This window comes from Chaetodon trifascialis, chromosome 22 (genome assembly GCF_039877785.1).
Source record: "Chaetodon trifascialis isolate fChaTrf1 chromosome 22, fChaTrf1.hap1, whole genome shotgun sequence".
Classification (NCBI taxonomy): Eukaryota; Metazoa; Chordata; class Actinopteri; order Chaetodontiformes; family Chaetodontidae; genus Chaetodon; species Chaetodon trifascialis.
The window spans coordinates 13,310,398-13,328,788 of NC_092077.1; the positions used below are offsets into that span (position 1 = coordinate 13,310,398).

Below are 18,391 nucleotides of genomic sequence, written 5' to 3' on the forward strand. Positions count from 1 at the left end.
GTTGGTGAATCGACCAGCTCTGTAACTGCAATGGATAATTAAAGATTATAGTGACAGTCCTGTATAATGGTTGCTGGAGTTTCCAATAATTGAGCAGATGTGGCCGTGTGTCTCTGTGTGCTTCCTTGTGTCTACCTCTCTATGCAGGAGTCTGAGCATGCTTTTGTGCACGCATTTACTGTATGTGCTCCCTTTAAGTGCCATGATGCTCACTGGGCCAGGTGTTATCAGAGAGAGACACACACCGCTGGCATCAGAGCCAGCGTGGTTGACGAGAGGGAGAGAGCTCAATATTGCTACAGTGCATTAAACACACTCTCGCATACACCTTGGCTGGAGCCACATACGGGACACCATAGGGGAGCCCATTTTATGGCCGCATCTGCTCTCTGCAGCCACTGAAGCACATATTAATGTGTGCAGTAGTTGGAGTTGGAGGAAGACATTAGCGCTTAGCATGTGTGGTTTTGTATGTTCTGGAACAAAGCTGAAGAGTTTTGGAGCCAAGCAGAAGTGTAATAGCGTGCATGCATATGCCAGTCAAGGATACACAGTAAGCTGCATCACTCTGTCGCAGCTTTTACATATACATGAAATGTGTATTATTTTCTGACCCTCTGCTGTATCATACGGAATAGGTTTGCCTTTGCAGCATGATGAGAATATTTATGGTTGCATTTCCATCGCATTAACTTTTGGAGTGGACCCATGTTATTAAATACATTTATGTTGCATGAATTATTTGACCCTTTGTCAGTGATATCTCACCGCTAGAAATGGACAAAGTGACTTTGTGGAAACACTGCACAGGAGTCAAGGTGAATGTCACATGAGGTGAATGAAACAGCCCATAATAAGCAATACACATGCAGTCTGGGCTTAGGTTAATAAGCAATATTGATACGGGCCATGATTTGCCTATCACAAGGCACCAGCAGTGTCAAATCCTGCATTTATGTATCGTATACATATATAATATAATAATGATATGATTATGAGCCTGACACTAGTTATTTATTGTCCACTAGGAGCATGAGATAAGGGCTGACTGGGACAGTATACAGTTCAGTGGGAAAGGTTAACGTCCGTTCATGTGTCTGTGTGATAGCATAGCCTCGGCTGATAAGTCTCTGGAGGAGCAGTGATGTTAAAGAAAGGAGGAAGGCAACCAAGCCACCAATCTCAGTCTGCTTCATGTTTCTTCATGTCTTTGGTTTATTTGATATCTGGCTTCCATTCTTGCTTTTTGGATGACTTTGTTCCTCTCCTCCTTTCATCTTTTGTGACCATAGTTGTTCTTTTTTATTCTTGTTTTTCCTCTCCTTTTTTTCCCCACGGACTGGACTCCAGCACACAAACATACAGGCGTTTAGCCCTAGCAGTGTGATGCTATCTGTCCAGCTTTGGTGTTGCCACTGATTGATTCATTTAATTAGAGTTAGATCGAGGGAAAATGGTAGAGGGGGGAGAGAGAGAGAGACGGGGAATAGAATAGCATAAAGTAGGATAGGGAGGGTATGGTCACTCTGTTGGATAACTCTGGAGATTGGCTCCATTAATCTTAGTAGAACCCCCCCCCACACACACACACACACATGTCCCCTTTGCACACTCACTTTGTGACACACTAACATACAAGCATAGACACAATACGCACGTGCAGCTTCGTACAAGTGCAATGAAACAAACCGACCAAAACAAGAAACAGGCGACCGCACTTCTGCCCAGAAGACAGCGGTGTGGAGACACCTGCATGCCCGCTCACAGGGTGCGCTCATGAGAGAGTCCATCCATGAGTGCGGATGAATTGTTTGTTTTCTGTTTGTTTACTTCATCAGCCGAGACCACACCGGAGCCGTAATTACATTACGCATTGGTCCTCTCTCTCCAGCCAAGTATCATTCAGCTTTGTCCCCTGTGTCTCCAAACAATAGCCGCTAACTACTGCTGTTGCATCTGCATATGTGTGTGCGTGTTTGTGCGGTCAGCGTCCCTGCATTTGTTATTCATTCGTTACGTGCATGTGTTTGCTTGTTTTTGGGGGGTGTTTGTCGGCACACACAACTTGTTCTGGAGCCAGATGAAGACTGATTTCATTCACTCGCTGTCAGCTGCCAGAGCGCTCACTGTATTGCGGATATGTGCGGCTGCCAATGGCCTGCTAATGATGTTGACCTTTTAAATTTCATATTCACATGTAGCTTCGTCAGAGAGGAGGGTGGAAACAGGCATACACACCTACAGTATACACGTGTTACTTGTGCATGCACACGTACTCACACATCCACCTCCAATAACTGTAATGACACTGACCTTTTTATTTATCGTGATGTGTGCAGGCAGTGTTTATTTGTGGGGGGGCTGATCGCTCCATGTTGATTGGCTCCCTGCTTCCCCACCACGAACACCCCATCGCACACACACACACACACACACACACACACACACACACACACACACATACAGTGGAGATTAGAGCGTGGGAAGGGCAGGGGGGGCTTCTCTTTATTAAGGAGACTCTCAGCACCCAGCTCCCATCAACAGTACGCAGCAATCACAACACAATACACCTGTTAGCTGCATCAGCCGTGCCCTGTGATTGGGACACAAGTGGGAGTGGGAGGCAGGAGGAAAGAGGGCATTAGGGTGGTTTGTGTGCGTACATGCACACACACACGCATGCACGCACTGCTTACACCACAAAGATTACCAGAAACAAAACCAAAAGCCATTCCAAGGTTTATTAGCAAAAAGAGAATCTCAGCGAAAGTGCAGCCATTTTCATTCAGCCAAAATAGGCCCGTTCACAGTAAAATAAATAATCTAAATGCTTTTCCATTTAGTCCAAATAGTTCCTGCAGCCCTCTACTACATTATCTGTCATGAAATGGATTGTGCCTAAGCATCCAGTTGACAATTTTACAGCTGTTAAGAGTTATCAAGGAATGAGGCACCTCAATAAAAAAAAGTATCACTCTTACTCGCAGCAATTTTGGCTGTACTTGAAATGAGTCCCTCCAATCTCCTTTTCCCTCCACTACCAAGAGAGTTGTAATCACTAAGACAACGTGATGGTTTCCAGAGGATTATTTGATTTTACGTTCTCGTCTCGGCCTTGCTTGAACTTAGACGATGTAGCAGTATCTCAGTCCGGTCGGATTGGCTCTTGCGCTCTTACAAAGGTCAAGAAGAAGCTGTAGGATGAAAGGATGAGTTTCCTTGAAGAAAGTCGCCAATCCTCCAGCTTTTTAAGTATGTCTTTTGATATTTGATTCATAATTATTATTATAACCTTGATCTGTACGTGGGGGTCAGCTGAGCAGACATGCTCTCAAAGGAACACTCTGCGGTTACACTGGCAGATGATGTGCTCAAGAACGCTTTAGAGGCTTTCGCTACCAGCGGGAAATGCTTTCATGTCGACTTTGAATTGTAGTAAATGTTTGATTTTAAAGGTGCTGAAATTCAGAGGCTGCTTAAGTCCCATCACATTTAGATCAAACTCCTCAGTGTTTGTGTTAACGTATACGACAGATCGCTCTGGCTTCCCTTTCCGACTGCCTGTTCTTAGACAGTTAATTAGAAAATTATATGTTTTGTTCAATTCATTATTTAATCCAATTTGAGCCATTTCCCAGGAGATCTGCCCAGGTTCAAATCATTTTAGATATACACATATATATCCTCCTGAGACCCAGCCTATTCATTTGTGTCCTCTGTAGTGGATATTTGGTTTTGGTCTATATCTTTTGACTCATTTGAGCTACCCTACTAAGTCCTATTGTGCTCGGTAGAGGACATCCTGGCCTTTCCAATGATATCTCATGTGTTTGGGTGGGATGAGGGGAAACGCAAATGCCAGGAAAAGAGAAAACATAAGTCAAATATTGTTAAGATATTGCTTTTTAACTATGGTAATGATATATTTTCTTCTTTATGAACATGTGAGGAATCATAAAATTGGAGTTCAGTTAAACTTTTTCTTAGGAAAAATAATAGCAATGTTACGAATGTTTAATAATGTCAATTTAGTTCAGTAGTTCAGCAAAAGATACAGGCCAAATGTTCAGTTTCATTTAAAAAATGGATTGACATTTTTGTTTTCTTGTCAGCCTATTGTGATTCTGTTATGGTAAAATTGTTCTGTTAGTCCACTACAGTGGACATGCTGTGAAATCTAAACTAAAAATGTTTTTACAAAATTCTAGATTGTGAGTTGTTGTTTGAGCTCCAAAGAGGCAGGAAATTACAAAAAAAAAAAAAAAAATAGATTGAAAGGTACTTTTTCCCCTCGGTTCTCAGGAGGAACTCATACACATATATATAACACGCTGCAATATGTAATAGACTTTTTATGCTATTTGCTCTGGTGATACAATGTAGAAGAAGTCCTACTAAATGGCATCAAATCAAAGTACTTTGAGTTGAGATCACCTCAAAGCCATATTTCTGCTCCTCACCGCTCAGGGTGGAACAATCCCCGCCACCCGCCTTCGCCTGGTTATCTCACACCAAACACAGATGCTCCTGAGGCTCGCGCCCAGCTGCCCTGGGCCTCCAACCTGCCTCCACTGAGGAAATGTTCCTTTCACACGAATGTGACACAGCTGCTTACGCTGTTTATATATTTATATAAATATAATAGATATATATGTTATACATAATATATGTGTGCGCGCTCGCCTCTGTGCATGCCGTGACAGAGAGAGCATTTAAATGAGTGAAGAAAACAGCCTCGCCGGCTACAGCCCAGGGTAGTACAGGTTCACACCATGCAGCGTTACCACTGACAGAGTCTCTGTGTGTAACGAGACATCATCTTTGCCTTTGGAGTGAGTGAGTTAGAGGGAGAGAAGTTGAAATGTCAGCTCTACCACAAACATGCCCTTTGGTTCGAGGGAAAGAAGGTTTTGGCTGTGGGCGCCTGATAAAAGTTACAGCTTGAATTTTTAGAAGCAAGTCAGTGCACCAAAATTTGCAAATGACAATCTTTGTATTGCTGTGAGCGCACACATTGTGTGTGTATGTGTGTGTGCACCAACACTGTGGTGCCATATGAGCCTAATGGGGCACAGAGCACATTAAACTACATTATCATTTCTCTTTCACTCTCTTATACAGACTTTCATTTGCTCATACACAGCAGTGATGGCCTTACCCAGATCTTGTTATAAATAATTCAGAATAGCTGGTAATAATAAGTGATAAATAATCATATAAAATGGTATGAACATCCCTCTCACACCCACCAGAAGGCAATGATAGGATCCTGGATGTAATACCGGCGAGAGGATCATGCAGTGATGAGCAAAATTGACTTCTGAGCTTCGACGTGGAATCAAATCTGAACTCTAGGGTGATTCCTAGAATTAGCATGTGCAGAATCTCCGTATTTCACCCTGCATTTGTGTGTTTTTTGTGTGTGTGTGTGGGTGTGAATAGAGGGTATGTCATATCGAAGCCCATCTGTAATCAGCCAAGTGTGATATTGCTCCTCATCTCTCAATTAGAACGCTTACAAACACTGCACGAAGCTTTGCATCAGAAGCGATGGTGACGGAGGTGAAAGAGAAGATGTGTTCTTTTGGTAACTCAATTTGGTTGACACACAAGCTGTGTATATGTCTACTTGCTTCATTGGGACATGTTAGTTAAAATCCATGTGTACATCTTTATTTGAATCTCAGCCCAAAATGAATCATTTAATGACCGGCAGCTATAATGACGTCTAGGATTCAATTTGCATGTGTCAGATTTTACCCAAACACTGATGAAAACGATGGGCTTATGCAAATCCACATGCAGGTTCTTGTATGTACTGCAGCCTGTCAGAAGGATGACTACTCGCACAAAATTCGAGGTGACGGCTCTTGATTGGTGGCTTTCAGGTCAAATGGAGAGAACTGAGGTGCGGGAAGACGAATCTGCGCACAAATAAACAATGAAGGTTTAACCGTCCTTTTAGTGTTGTCATGAAACCACAAATTTATTTTTCCGGAGGAACGCATTTCAAATCTTGAATGCAGTAAATTCAGTCAATTAAAAGAGAAATAAGAAGTTTTGCAGATTAATTTCGATTTCAGATAACAGTCCTAAGCTTACTGAATGAAATCCCATGAGGATTAGGGCGGTCTTGTTTTTTTTAATTTATTTCATTTATTTTTGTGACATAATACACACTTCAGTAGACAAAGGCACGCCGCCTAGTTGTCAGAGCTTAAGCAAACTTGAATACGAACCCACTCCCATGCACGCACATACAAAGAAGCATGTGTTGCAGTTGAGCAGGCAAGAGCGTGAGGCCATCCGGTGTGTGTCAGGGGAGTCCACAAAGTGTGGCTCTATTCTGACGTTGATGAATGATCTGTCAAGACAATGTCCCACTCATGCCCAGCTCCCCCTGTACCCAGGAGAGGGACAGCCTGTGTGTGTGTATGTGGGAAAGGGGCCAGGCGGGGGGTTATCTTAGCATTTGTTCTTGTTTGTGTGGGTGTGCGCAGTTGTGTATACGCGCCGCTGGGTGTGTATCATTTTGGCAACCCTCTGTCACACACGTGAATGGCATGGCACAGGCATTACACGAGTCAGCGGTTTGGGGTCAGGGTGCAAGTGAAGTGGCAAAGAGCACGAGGTTAAACACTCTGACCCCCGCGCAACCTTGAGGGGCACCCCCATTTTAATGGGGAAGTCCATGATCCGTTTCAGATTCAAACCTGAGGCCCTGGAGTCCCCCGTCCACTTCAGCAGCTCAGAAAACACATAACGGAGAGGTTTTGGAACAAACTGCCGTTCAGACGCAGCGTGTATTTAGGTATCCCGAGTGAGCTCGAGCAAATAAAATGCACTTCCTCTTCGTACCTTCCGTTATACCTCAGGATGACGCTTCACATTTAGCCAACAGAACACAGCAACGTGGATAAGTTTAGCGATTACGTCCTCATGCTGTATTAATGTCATGTCCCCGTGTTTTGCTTTCAACTCAACCAACCAAAGGAAAAAAAACTACTTTTAGCACCAGCTCATGATGGTTTCTGTCGTGATGACCGTGCATTAACAGCTTTTCCACTATGAGTGCTAGCACTGCCTTGCTGCTGTCATTAAACCACTACGGCTGTGGCCTTCATTTCGCTCTTAACGACAGCAGTTTACTCCAGCAAATATCTGGGATCCATTTGCAACACGCAAGTCTAATTTTCCTTGATGACTATGCTTTTACGTAGTAATGATGTAAAAGAGAAGAGGCAGAGTGCAACCAAGCTCTGCTTCAGGGGTAATGCAATACTGCGAAGTAGAATTACGAGAGAAATGTGTGTTTTTCACATGATTGCATTGTATGGTGACCTTTTAAGCGTGAAACATTAGAAAGCAGAGAGTAAGATGGATATAGAGGGAGAGGCCTCCACAGTGGATGTTGTCTCCTATGTAACGGTCAAGTAAGATAGAGGAGACGTAGCAGAAAACACTTTCTCTCTCACTCTCTCTCAGCCCTCCCTTTCTCAATCTGTCCCTTGATTACTTTTTAATGATTTCTGCTGCCTGAGACAAATGGCTGTGTTAAATGAGCAGAATTAGACAAGGGAGCTGAGCGCAAGAGCATTTGTTAGAGCAGGAGTAATGGATCGGGCATCCATTGTTTACTCTTCTCCATTCACTGACTTGGCCCGCTGTTGAGCTCCCTGTCTTCAAAGTCGAGGCTGCAAGAGTGGAGGGCCGCTGTTAAGATTCTGACTACACATGAACTTTTTCGACAATAGTATATTGGTATTGTTTCTACATTTCAAAATCTGGCTTTTCTTCCAGCTGCTGCACTTTTATATAACATAGAATTGACATGATCACTTGTTTGGGTATTCCACATTTGCCCTCTTCTTATATACGCCATTTGCTTTACAAATTCACGACTTTCTAGATGCACCCTAATAGTTTTTGCTGTTGCATTGTTATGTTGAATGAAGAGGTCAGTCATGCTGAAGTTTCCCTGATCTACCCACTGAATCCCTTGCAGCCACAGCTGTGCTGACCTGACAACATGACCCCCCATGATTAGGCAAGAGGAAAAAAAAAAAATTCAGAAATACCTTCAGGGATCACTTATCATTATCATTGTAGTCACAGCAACAGGAATCGGCAGCGTCGTCATTGCCAGTGCTTGGTTTCCAGTACCACCAGCCTGCACTGAGACACGGTTGCTGCTGTCGGTGCTGCACTAACAGCTAGCCCTCCTGCAGGCTCTATGTATTTCTTCCTGCCGTGGCCGACTGACAGGGAGTCAGGCTTGGACAGTAAAGGGTGCTCCCTTGGCAGAGACAAGGCCTTGGTTAGCACTCCATGGGCATGGGCACTGCTATGGATCATTACGTCCCTCAGTGGAGTGGCTGCCGTCGGTGTGTGCGGGCGTGCGCGTCTGCCAATGTGTGCGCGCACGCTTGCCTGCTTGTGACAGAATGAGCGAGGGGGAAGCTGAAACACAGAAAGAGCTATTAATATTAATGTCATTCTAGCACATCAGGGGTCCCTCCATTGTTTTTTAACATCAATTACAGTCACTACTGCCCCCTACAGTCTTTTTGGCCACTTTTGGCAGCTCACCCCTGGCCTTAAGTGCTGTGAACATTTTAAAAAAAAATGTCATATAAACACATGAAATAACAGAGGTAATACTGATCATTGTATCATGCAGATGTGGGACTTGAACATGGTAATTTCACTCTTCTAAGATTCAGGCATGTTATTGATATCACACCTGATATATATCACTCTTTCACTCTTAACTTTTTGCTCTTGTAAACAAGGTGCTGACTGTGGAGTAGATCATGCGGCTGCCTGTGTTTTCTGCCTGCTTCTGACAGGCTGCACTAAAAAGAAAGTACTAGCCTCTGGTTGCCAGTACGTTCTACCCCTGCAGTTGTTTGCGCCGACCGCAGATCATTTCCATTTTATTCATCTTTGACAAAGCTATTAATTTTTCCATTTCACACCTAAACAATGGAACTCCGCGTTAAGTTTACATAGGAGGAAGAGTGAGATGAATATTAAGAATCTGTGAATGATGAATAGAAATCATGTGTTTAAGATTGGCTCTCTGTGTATCTTTGTGCAGGATTACTCTGCTTCACACACTGCACCGCTTCCCCGGTCGTGGCGAGTTTCAGAGCGAATGCGGCAACGCTATCAACAGACTAATAGCAAGTTATCACTATTATTGGAGATGTAGGATAGATTGGTAAAGTGCTAGGAGCAGGCAAACGAGAACATACCCAGTTGTAATCTCATTTAACAGCTCTTGAATTGCTCAAAGGTGTGTGTTTTGAAAAGTTTGCTCGCTGTGTGTATGTGTGAGTGTGTCTGGGGATATGAAGCTGCTCTGCTGTTCCCGGGCCAGCTATTAGTCACGCAGGAGTGGCTAATCTGTAATGGCTGCTGTCACAGCCCTGCCGTGGCTCCTGGTGATGGGTGCTCTGTGACAAATGCACACGCACTCACTTTCAGCCTGAGAACACACACACACACACACACACACACACACACACACACACACACACAGAGCACAGAAGTTCAAAACACACAAAAATATGTGCACCCGCGCTGATTCACTCACACACAAAGAGTCATCCATTCCACCAATACAGTGTTATGACTTCTGACAAGCTCTCCAGCACCAGTCATCAGTCCAGCCGCAGGTGACAGGTAGACAAGTGAAGTTGGAGCCATCCTCTCGTATTGGCAGACCGGATCTGACCGGCCGCTTGCATAAAATCTAGTCCTCCAATATCTTCTTCTCTCTCTTCTTAAAGTTGAACATTCTGCATTTAAGTCAACCAAACCCTCACCTCTCTGCTCCTGTTTCTGCCTCCAGAGCACGGTGGTCGTGGAGAAGTCCATCCAGGATCTAATGAGCCTAATGCAAGACCTGAGTGCCTACTCCAACCAGTTCCTGGAGATGGTCTGCGACAAGCTCCAAGAGTACAAGGAAATCTGCAACACAGCCTACAGGTAAAGGAAGGCAGAGGCTCGCTGAAGTCATCTTTTTCTTTTCTACTTGAGGATGGCAGCCACGGTGTCTGGTGTGATTTATTTATAAAGCCAACAAATCAGTTTGAAAATGCAGTTGTTGCGGTTTGATTGTTTTTTTGGCTTTTCACTGATAAACCGTTGTGGGAATAAATCTGTGTTGTTTAGGTCAGGCTGTAGTCTTGCAAAGCTTTTATGGAAGCTTCTCCTCAGAGAAACCTCCCCAAGACATTTGGTCAGTCGTCTCACAGCAGCTGAAGTTTGTACAACAGGAATCGAAAGAGAATCATGGGGAAAAGTTAGTGTGCATTTTTAGAAAGGGCTCACAGCGTTGAATATGCCACATCTCAAACTGCAGAGGGGACCTTTGCTGCATGCCATGCTCATTCTTTCTCCCCTGTTTCCTATCTGCTTCCTCACTATCAAGTATGGAATTTGCTTTTTAGACATGCACACAATCACACACACACACACACACCTTGGTGCCGTGAAAGGCCATCCATCTGTGCTCCCCTGGGTCCATGTAACACCTGGCCAGGTAAAGGGGGGGGCCTAGAGAAAATGGAGGGATAAGAGAGGAAGTGATGAACGGTCCAGGGGACGCAGGAAAGGACTGACAGACTGCTGGGAGTCCATCTGGACTCTGTCACAGGTCAGCCTCAATCTCACCGGGGCCTCCGAGTGATAAAGACAAGCCCAGCGGAGGCTGCCAATGCGCATGTGTGTATATGTGTTTGTATTGTGTGTGTGTTGTGTGCATTCGTGCTCCTGCGTGCATTTACACATGAACAAGTCTGTGCGTGTGTGTCAATGTGAAACCCAAGAGGACTCGTGTCTCCTGAACAAGGTATTAGTATGATATTAATTGCAGAGCCAAGCAGTTTCTCCAACCCAGACACGTGCATACAAAGCAAATACATGTTGGCAGTCTGCCCCAATTTCTCTTCACGCCACATTGCAGCTGTTATAATACTATTTTATATTCCAGCGCAGATGCTCATGAACCGAGTGTTCAGTCACCTGACTATTAGTGATACTACTGTGACTGTCATTATTATTATGCAACTAGTTTTTAGCTACACTTGTACACTACACTACACGCTACACTACACACACGTGTGGCTGAACATATCGTAACCTTTGGATGGATTGTCATGAAATTTGGTGCAGACATTCTCGGTCTGTGGACGGTTACTCCATTGAGTGATTCCCTGCTTTTTCATCTAGCACCACCAGCAGGTCAGAATCACAATTTTCCATCACCTCAGTTCATGACCAGAATGATTTCCCTTCAGCCTTGGTTATATAGTTCTAATAATAGCATAAATACAGTTAGATGTTAACGAATGGATTGATGAAGTCAACATCAAAGTGTAACAAGCAGATGAACCTTGTTTCTTGTTGTTTATGTTACGTTCTATAACATGCCTGGGTTTGTCTGTGTGTCCTCAGGGGTATCGTCCAGTGTGAGGAGAAGCTCACCATCAGTGCTTCCTGGTCCAAAGATGAGGACATCAGCCGTCTGCTCCAGTCGCTCCCTAACTGGGCAAATATGGCTCAACCCAGACAGACCCGACAGAAGAGAGAGGATGAAGAGGACTTTACTCGGTACACACAAATACACGCCGAGCACATATGTGCTGGTTCATATAAATGTACATAGAACATGTGTGGGCTCATTCAGAATTCAGTCATAAAGGACTGTACTCAAACAAGCAGGCCAACAAAATGCACTTGCTCCTGCACACCTTACACACACATACAAGCAAGCAGAAGTAGACACTGACTCACACTTGAGCAATCAGGCAAGTAATCCCTCCCTCCTGTCTTTGCTCCTTTATTCACATATTATTGAACCCTCTCTTGTTGACTAAGATGCACCCATAAAATAAGTCATGATTGCTCTTTTAAACACCCTCTATCTAAAGGAAGTGCCGAAACGAGGGATGAACAAAATAAGAAAATATAAGGAGAGCAGACGGAGGTGGGGGCTTGGGGGGGGTCAGTCTTATCGAAATTGCCTTTGAATGTGCGCGCTCTTCAGGGAACACTGGAGCTCATCGGAGCGGAATAGTAAAGTAAATAAATAAATTGGTTATGTGGCCAGAGAAAGTCAATCTGTTGTGTGCGTGCTCGCTCCCTCTCCACTCAAACTCCCTTTCTGAGACACACACACAAACACACACGGTGAGAGCTCAGAGATAGCAAGAGGGAGACCATAAGGCTGTTTGATTTGAGAGCTGTAGATGTTTTCATCGCTATGAAAAGGGGATTAGCTTCTGCACGACTGGCAACCCCAGCGCTTTAATGAAGCCTCATTAATAAGCCACGCACGCCTGTTTGTGAAGGGAGAGAATGTGTCTTTGTGTTTTCTTTCACGCATTTGTCGTTCAAAGGATTGTAAACTTTTGGGCATCCTGGTGACTCATGCCATGTGTCTGTACCACTGTGGTGTTGAGATTATCCAACTTCTCTCACCATCTCTCTTGCCAGTAACCAAAGTCAGCTTGGAAATATAGCGGAAAACACGTTTTGATCTTGATGTCTTTGTTTTTCCTCCGTGTAAATCGCTGCCTTCTGTTTGTCTTCCATCGCTAATGTTCTCCATCACCTGTTGTTTTTCTCTCCCACCGACTGTTTTGCTTCTCCCTGCTTTTAAAGCGACTCTGACGACAAAATCCTCTTAACACGACATCTTTGCATCTATCTAGTTATCTAGCATTTATCCCTTTGGCTGTTGTCTTGTTTGCATCAATCTAGTTTGGACATTTGTGCATCACTGTAAAGGCCACAACCCTGAATCAGCACCGCATCATTGTGCGCATACAGATGGGGTTATTATGAAAATTTAACTCTCTTCAGAAAACCCAAAAAACCCACAAACTGTATAAACACACATCCGCTCCGTTCGGCAATCTGTTATGTTTTAACTTTGGAAAATTGGCCTTTATTATAGCATTTATGTAAGCCACTCACTGCCTCTGCAGACCAGCCAGCAAACCAATAACTGGTCATTTCCTTCAGGTAACTTAATACTGTCGACTGATTATAGTGTTTTTCATAGTCATGCCTCTTAGTCCCCAGACATGCATTTGTCCTAGCACTTTTTTCATAGCAGTTATTTTTGATAAAAGCTGTTCGCTGGTTGAATGATGGTCAAATTATGTTTTACTTTGCCAGCAGAATAACATGCCTATCCTTCTAACCACACACACTCTTACATCCCTCATCATTCAGGGCGGCTTTTGCCAAGGAGTCGGAGGTGTTGACTGGAAACCTAGGAGACAAGTTGATCCCCCAGAATGAGATCCTGCGTGACGTCAGTGACCTGAAGGCTCTGGCCAACCTTCACGAGAGCATGGAGTGGCTCGCCGGCCGCCTCAAGACGTTCTTCGCCAGCCTACCCCATGCCTCAAGTAAGTAACAGACATAGTTGTGTGACAAATGAAAGAACAGACCTTGAGCGCTTAGGTTGACTGAAGAACATCACCTCTTATCTCCTCGTCCTCAGGTTCTGTTGGCAAAAACAGACATTTGAGGTCTCATGCTTCTTTGCATAGTCAAGCTCTGATATCTCTCATATCTGTGCATACAGGAAAGAAGCTGTAACATCACTAGATAATAAACACAGACTGTATGCTGAGACTCTGTTCCTGCTAACTCTGTTGACGAAATTAAATTAAGCAAACTTCGGTGGCTGATATTTCTGACAAAAACATTGACATATGCAGTAGATTTTGCGCCTGCAACCCGGCACCAGGCATCTGTTGCCATTTATACTGCGTGTGCAAAACTCAATATTGCCTTTGACACATGAATTCTGCTTTTCGGGTGGTTGCATTACACCAGAAATTAGATTGTCCTTTCTGTCATCTTCTTTCCTCGGTTTCTTGTTTTTCCACTTTGGCACAGACAGAGAGGCTTTCATGGCTGCCAAAAATGTTCCTGCTCGGGAAAATACTGAGTGTGTGTTTGTGTAATAAGTGCGTGGTAGTTTAGTGAAGCTTCAACCCTGGAAGCACCTGAAGACAAGCCTCCATACATCCTCCACTGACTGGTATATTACAGTATAGTGCAATATTACATCATGGACATTTTTCCAGGAGACGCTGCTGCTAGTCTCTCAGGTCGTTAAGCAGTTATTGATCAGAATACACTCCAGATTAAAAACATTGGTGTGGAAGGTTTATGGGGAGAAACAGTCAGGCATGTATGAAGTTTTGTCATCCGTAGCTGCAGTGCTTTCGTAGCAATACTTCTTACCTGTGGCTCATTAAGTTCTTGTTTGAGTGTATTATCATACACTCATTACCGTCTCCACTGGAGTTGTCAAAGAGCACTTTACACACACACTCATTATCCTTGGCTCTGCGAGGGTGTGTGCATAAATGCTTTCCCTGATCAGGTCTGTTAAAAGCATTTCATACGTTCCCTGCCCAGTCATCACTTTTGTGTCATTAATCACTGATCAAAATGAGGCGTCTGTGTTTCCAAGTAAGTCTTGTTAATTATTAATAATTACAGGGATGTTTTATCCTCATTATCACTTTGGAAACATGTTTAATCTGCTCTGTTTTAGATTCGAGCATGCAGTGTTCTTCAAGTACATATCTTTTTATTATCATCACATGACATCAATCAAGGAGTTATGACTCCATTAATGACACTCAAGTAAGGTCAGGTTTGTTTTTTGCACATAGACTTGTAGTTGCTGTCACTTATTTTGTCATTTTTAGTGTCTTGATTTTATCAAAACATGTGCAGTAGAAAAGCTTCCCCTCAGCATAAACAGATGTCACACTTCGCTCTCCCAGTCCTGTGCAAATCTTGGTGATGTCTTTCTAATATGCTCATTCAGTGTTTAACATATTTTAAAATGTCATCAAGCTGAATTTCTAGAGTTGGATCAGTAAATATTATCAGTCTTGACAAGATGATGCTCTTGAAGATTCAAATGGAAAATGTCGGAGTGCTGTTGTGTATTAAGAAGCTTTATGCTGCACTGGATTCAGTTTCAGCGTGGTGCCACCTGCATTAATCACATGAAAAATATACATACAGTGCCGCAGCATGCAAAAGTTTAGGTAAAAGTTCTGTTATTGTGAACAGCCAAGTGAGTTAAAAAACAGACTGATGTCCAAAAGTCATAAAGTTAAGGATGAAACATCCTGTTCAACAGTTTAAACAAGATTAATGCATTTGGGCACCTCAAGGGATCTGAGCACTTAGATAACTTTTACCAAGGTCTTTGACCTTAATGAGCTTGATTGTGCCGTGGTGTGTTTACATTCATCATTAGGAAAGGCCAGGTGATGCAAATTTCAAAGCTTTAATGCTGGCAGCCATGAGCTCCTCTAAGCAGCTGCCTTGAAATAAAGCACGAAGCAGGCGATGACTTTAAGAAGATAGCAGAGTGTTGTCGGGCAGGTAGCTTTCCTCTGTTCATAATGGAATTAAGAAATGGCAGTGAACAGGAACAGTGCAGGTCAAGATGGGATCTGGACGACCAAGAAAACTCTGTTAGCAGTACCAAGCAATCCAGAGGACCTGGATTAAAATCTGTGCGCAGACCTCAAAGGAGTAGTGCATGCAAGACGGGCCAAGTATCTCAGAACTCGAGGCATTTTGCAAGCAGAAATGGAAATCCCTCAAAGAAGACGTGAAAGTCTCCCACCTCTCAAACTTTTGCTTCAATCCCGTCTCCTTTTTTTGTTATTTTGAAAGCTGTAAAAGATGGAAATAAAAAGGTAATCTTGCTCGAAATATTAAAGAAATATGTCATCTTAAACTTTGTGCTGTTTGGAAATCAAGTCATCTTTTACTGGCTGAGCTACTCACAATAACAGAAATATTGACTTTGTGACTGTATGTGTTTTCGCCGTGTATTTATACGTGTCTTTCATTCACCCCTGTAGTTATTGTGTTACAGTGCTCTGGAGGAACTTAGCTGTGTTCGCTGCAGTATCTCAGTCCTCTGGCAGAGCTCTGGTAAATTATGCACCTTTCCTAGAGGGATAGAGAGGAAGCTTCAACCCTTATCAGCGATTGTCACAACTCTCTAGCTTCAGACCTCTGATTGCTCATTGAACTCGCACTATTTTGCTGTTCCATATCGCAACTTTTCTTTTAGACATTAAAAAAAAAAAACTAAATGAGAGTTTTCAGATATTCTTATTTGGGCTTGACTTTGTCGCTATCTCTTTTTAAACTTCTCCCTCCTTCTCACTCTGACGCCGGCTTTCTTCGTTTATTCACAGATAAGAATTCAATAAAAGTACGGGAAGGGACGTGACATAATTATCATTAATTCTGGCGGGTGGCACTAATGGGAAGGATAGGGCAGTCACTTATCATGCCGGGACAGCCTCCGTATTGTTCATTATTTAGTGTTTGCCGAGCTGATGACGGACTTCGTGTGCGTCGGTATGGGTGTGCGTGCGCGCATGTGTGTGTACATAAGCATGCACTGTGTAAGATGGGACAAGGGTACGGCAGGGAAAAAGGACCCCACCTTATCTCATCCTCCACCCCCCCCACCCCCGCCTCACGTCTATGCCTCCCCAAATTGGATTTTATATTACAGAAGCAGTCAGGTATGAACAACTCATTTTCCTCTCCCTCTTTTTGCTTTTTTCTTTCTTTCATTCCTCTTTCTGACTTTCTTCCTTCGTTCCTTCTTTGCATTTCTGTCTTGTTATTTCTTTCTGTCTCCATTTCCTTTTTTTTTTGCCCTTCCTTCCTTCCTTCCTTCCTTCCTTCCTTCCTTCCTTCCTTCCTTCCTTCTGCCTCTTCCTCACCCTGGTACTGTGAACATTGTTCTCTCTTTTCTTCCAGTGTTAAGCCTTCTGGTAGATTCCGTCCATGGCTTGGTGATCTCGGCAGTGGACGTTTGGTTTGCTCACCTTCCTGTGTGATTGAATCCTGCTGGATGTGGAGTGACACACGCTGCTGTGCTCTGAAGTATAAAAGATAACATGAAAATAGCGCGCACATTTGCCCCCTTCAACTTGCTGCTGAATCTTAATTCAATTTAGGTGCATGTGCAGTTTTGTGAGTCTCTGTTTGGATGTCTGTGTGTGCCCGATTGTTAACAGTGTGTGTGTGTGTGTGTGTACGTACACGCAGACAGACAGACCACTGATGGTGATTGGCCGTGAAGGTGGCTGCAGAAAGGGTCTTATCACCCATCTGGTCGCAGTATTGGACTTCCAATCTTCTCTGACAATATTTACCCGACAACACACACACGTGCGCACGCACACACACATGCCCATGCACACAGACATACGCCTGAGGGTCAGTGCCTGCGTGACAGACCTTTTTTTTTTAAACCGCTGTGTGTGTCTGTATGAATTTTAGACATTTTTAATCATGTTTGTCAGTCCGTCAGCCTTCCTTGTTGGATATTTGTGCGCAGAACATGGACCCGCAGGAGATCATGAATCTTTTCTTTTGCAGACTTTTTGCCGCCTGCCAATACTTCATGCACAAAAGTGTGTGTTCATGTCGGAGGCCTGGCCATCATTAGGTGCTTAGAAACAGGCCTCTAGTCTACGCTGCAGGGTTTAGACAATAACTGTGTGCTCCCCTCGTGGGAATACGTTCCCCCCCTCTTCAGTGGTTGCTGTGCTGCATGTGGAGGGCTTATGGCATACGCTCGTCTAACCTTGACTATGGTGAGCGTAGGGCTTTTCCCTTCAGCGATGATTCTTTTACTTGACTCCATTTAACAAAGCAAGTTGACTAAGAACGCATTCTTATTCCGTGAGCAGGCCTGAGGGACCAGCTGCGGTGGGAGACGATGGTGTTGTTTTTTCAGTAGTCGAAATATTGCCTTTTGTTTCATCCGTGTGGGTTCCATATCTGTTTCTGTCAAAAATGTTTTGATTCTCCCTCATTGTAAGATACCATTAAACAATCTGGGGTCCTCAGATATCGAAATCTTTCAATCTCATTCTCAGTTTTAATCTCTCTCTTTCCCCCCCTCGCTCTCTCTCTCTCTCTCTCTCTCTCTGGACAGAAGTTCAGATCCCCGTGTGCATATGTTCATCCTCTACCAGAGGCAGCAAAATAATTAATAACTCCTCTCTTACTCAGTCAGTCGTTTATGAATCATTCATCACTCCACCCCTGCAGGATACTGTCCTTTGCTTATCTTTCTCCATTTTCTCTTCACTCCTCTTTTCTGTTGAGGGGGTAAGGCATGTTGTACTTCTTAAACAAAACAGATCATGATTCCTATCAAATATTTAGCATCTGTATTTGTCAGAGCCACAGGAAATGTCAAGTCCCATTGTTTTTTTTTCTTAATGTATAGCTCATTCCCTCAGTGGCACACAGGTCAAAGAGTGCAGGGCTGGCTTTGTGTTAATATGAGCTG

General features: G+C 43.7%; 1 protein-coding gene across 1 annotated transcript in view; it reads left to right on the top strand.

Annotated features, from left to right (window-relative positions):
• exoc4 (exocyst complex component 4) overlaps positions 1-18,391 on the top strand; it is a 112,533-nt gene that overhangs the window by 72,435 nt on the left and 21,707 nt on the right. Inside the window, exons 14-16 of the mRNA XM_070991771.1 lie at positions 9,857-9,993; positions 11,464-11,619; positions 13,249-13,427. Of these exons, the coding sequence (XP_070847872.1) occupies positions 9,857-9,993; positions 11,464-11,619; positions 13,249-13,427 (472 nt within the window). The remainder of the gene's footprint in view (positions 1-9,856; positions 9,994-11,463; positions 11,620-13,248; positions 13,428-18,391) is intronic.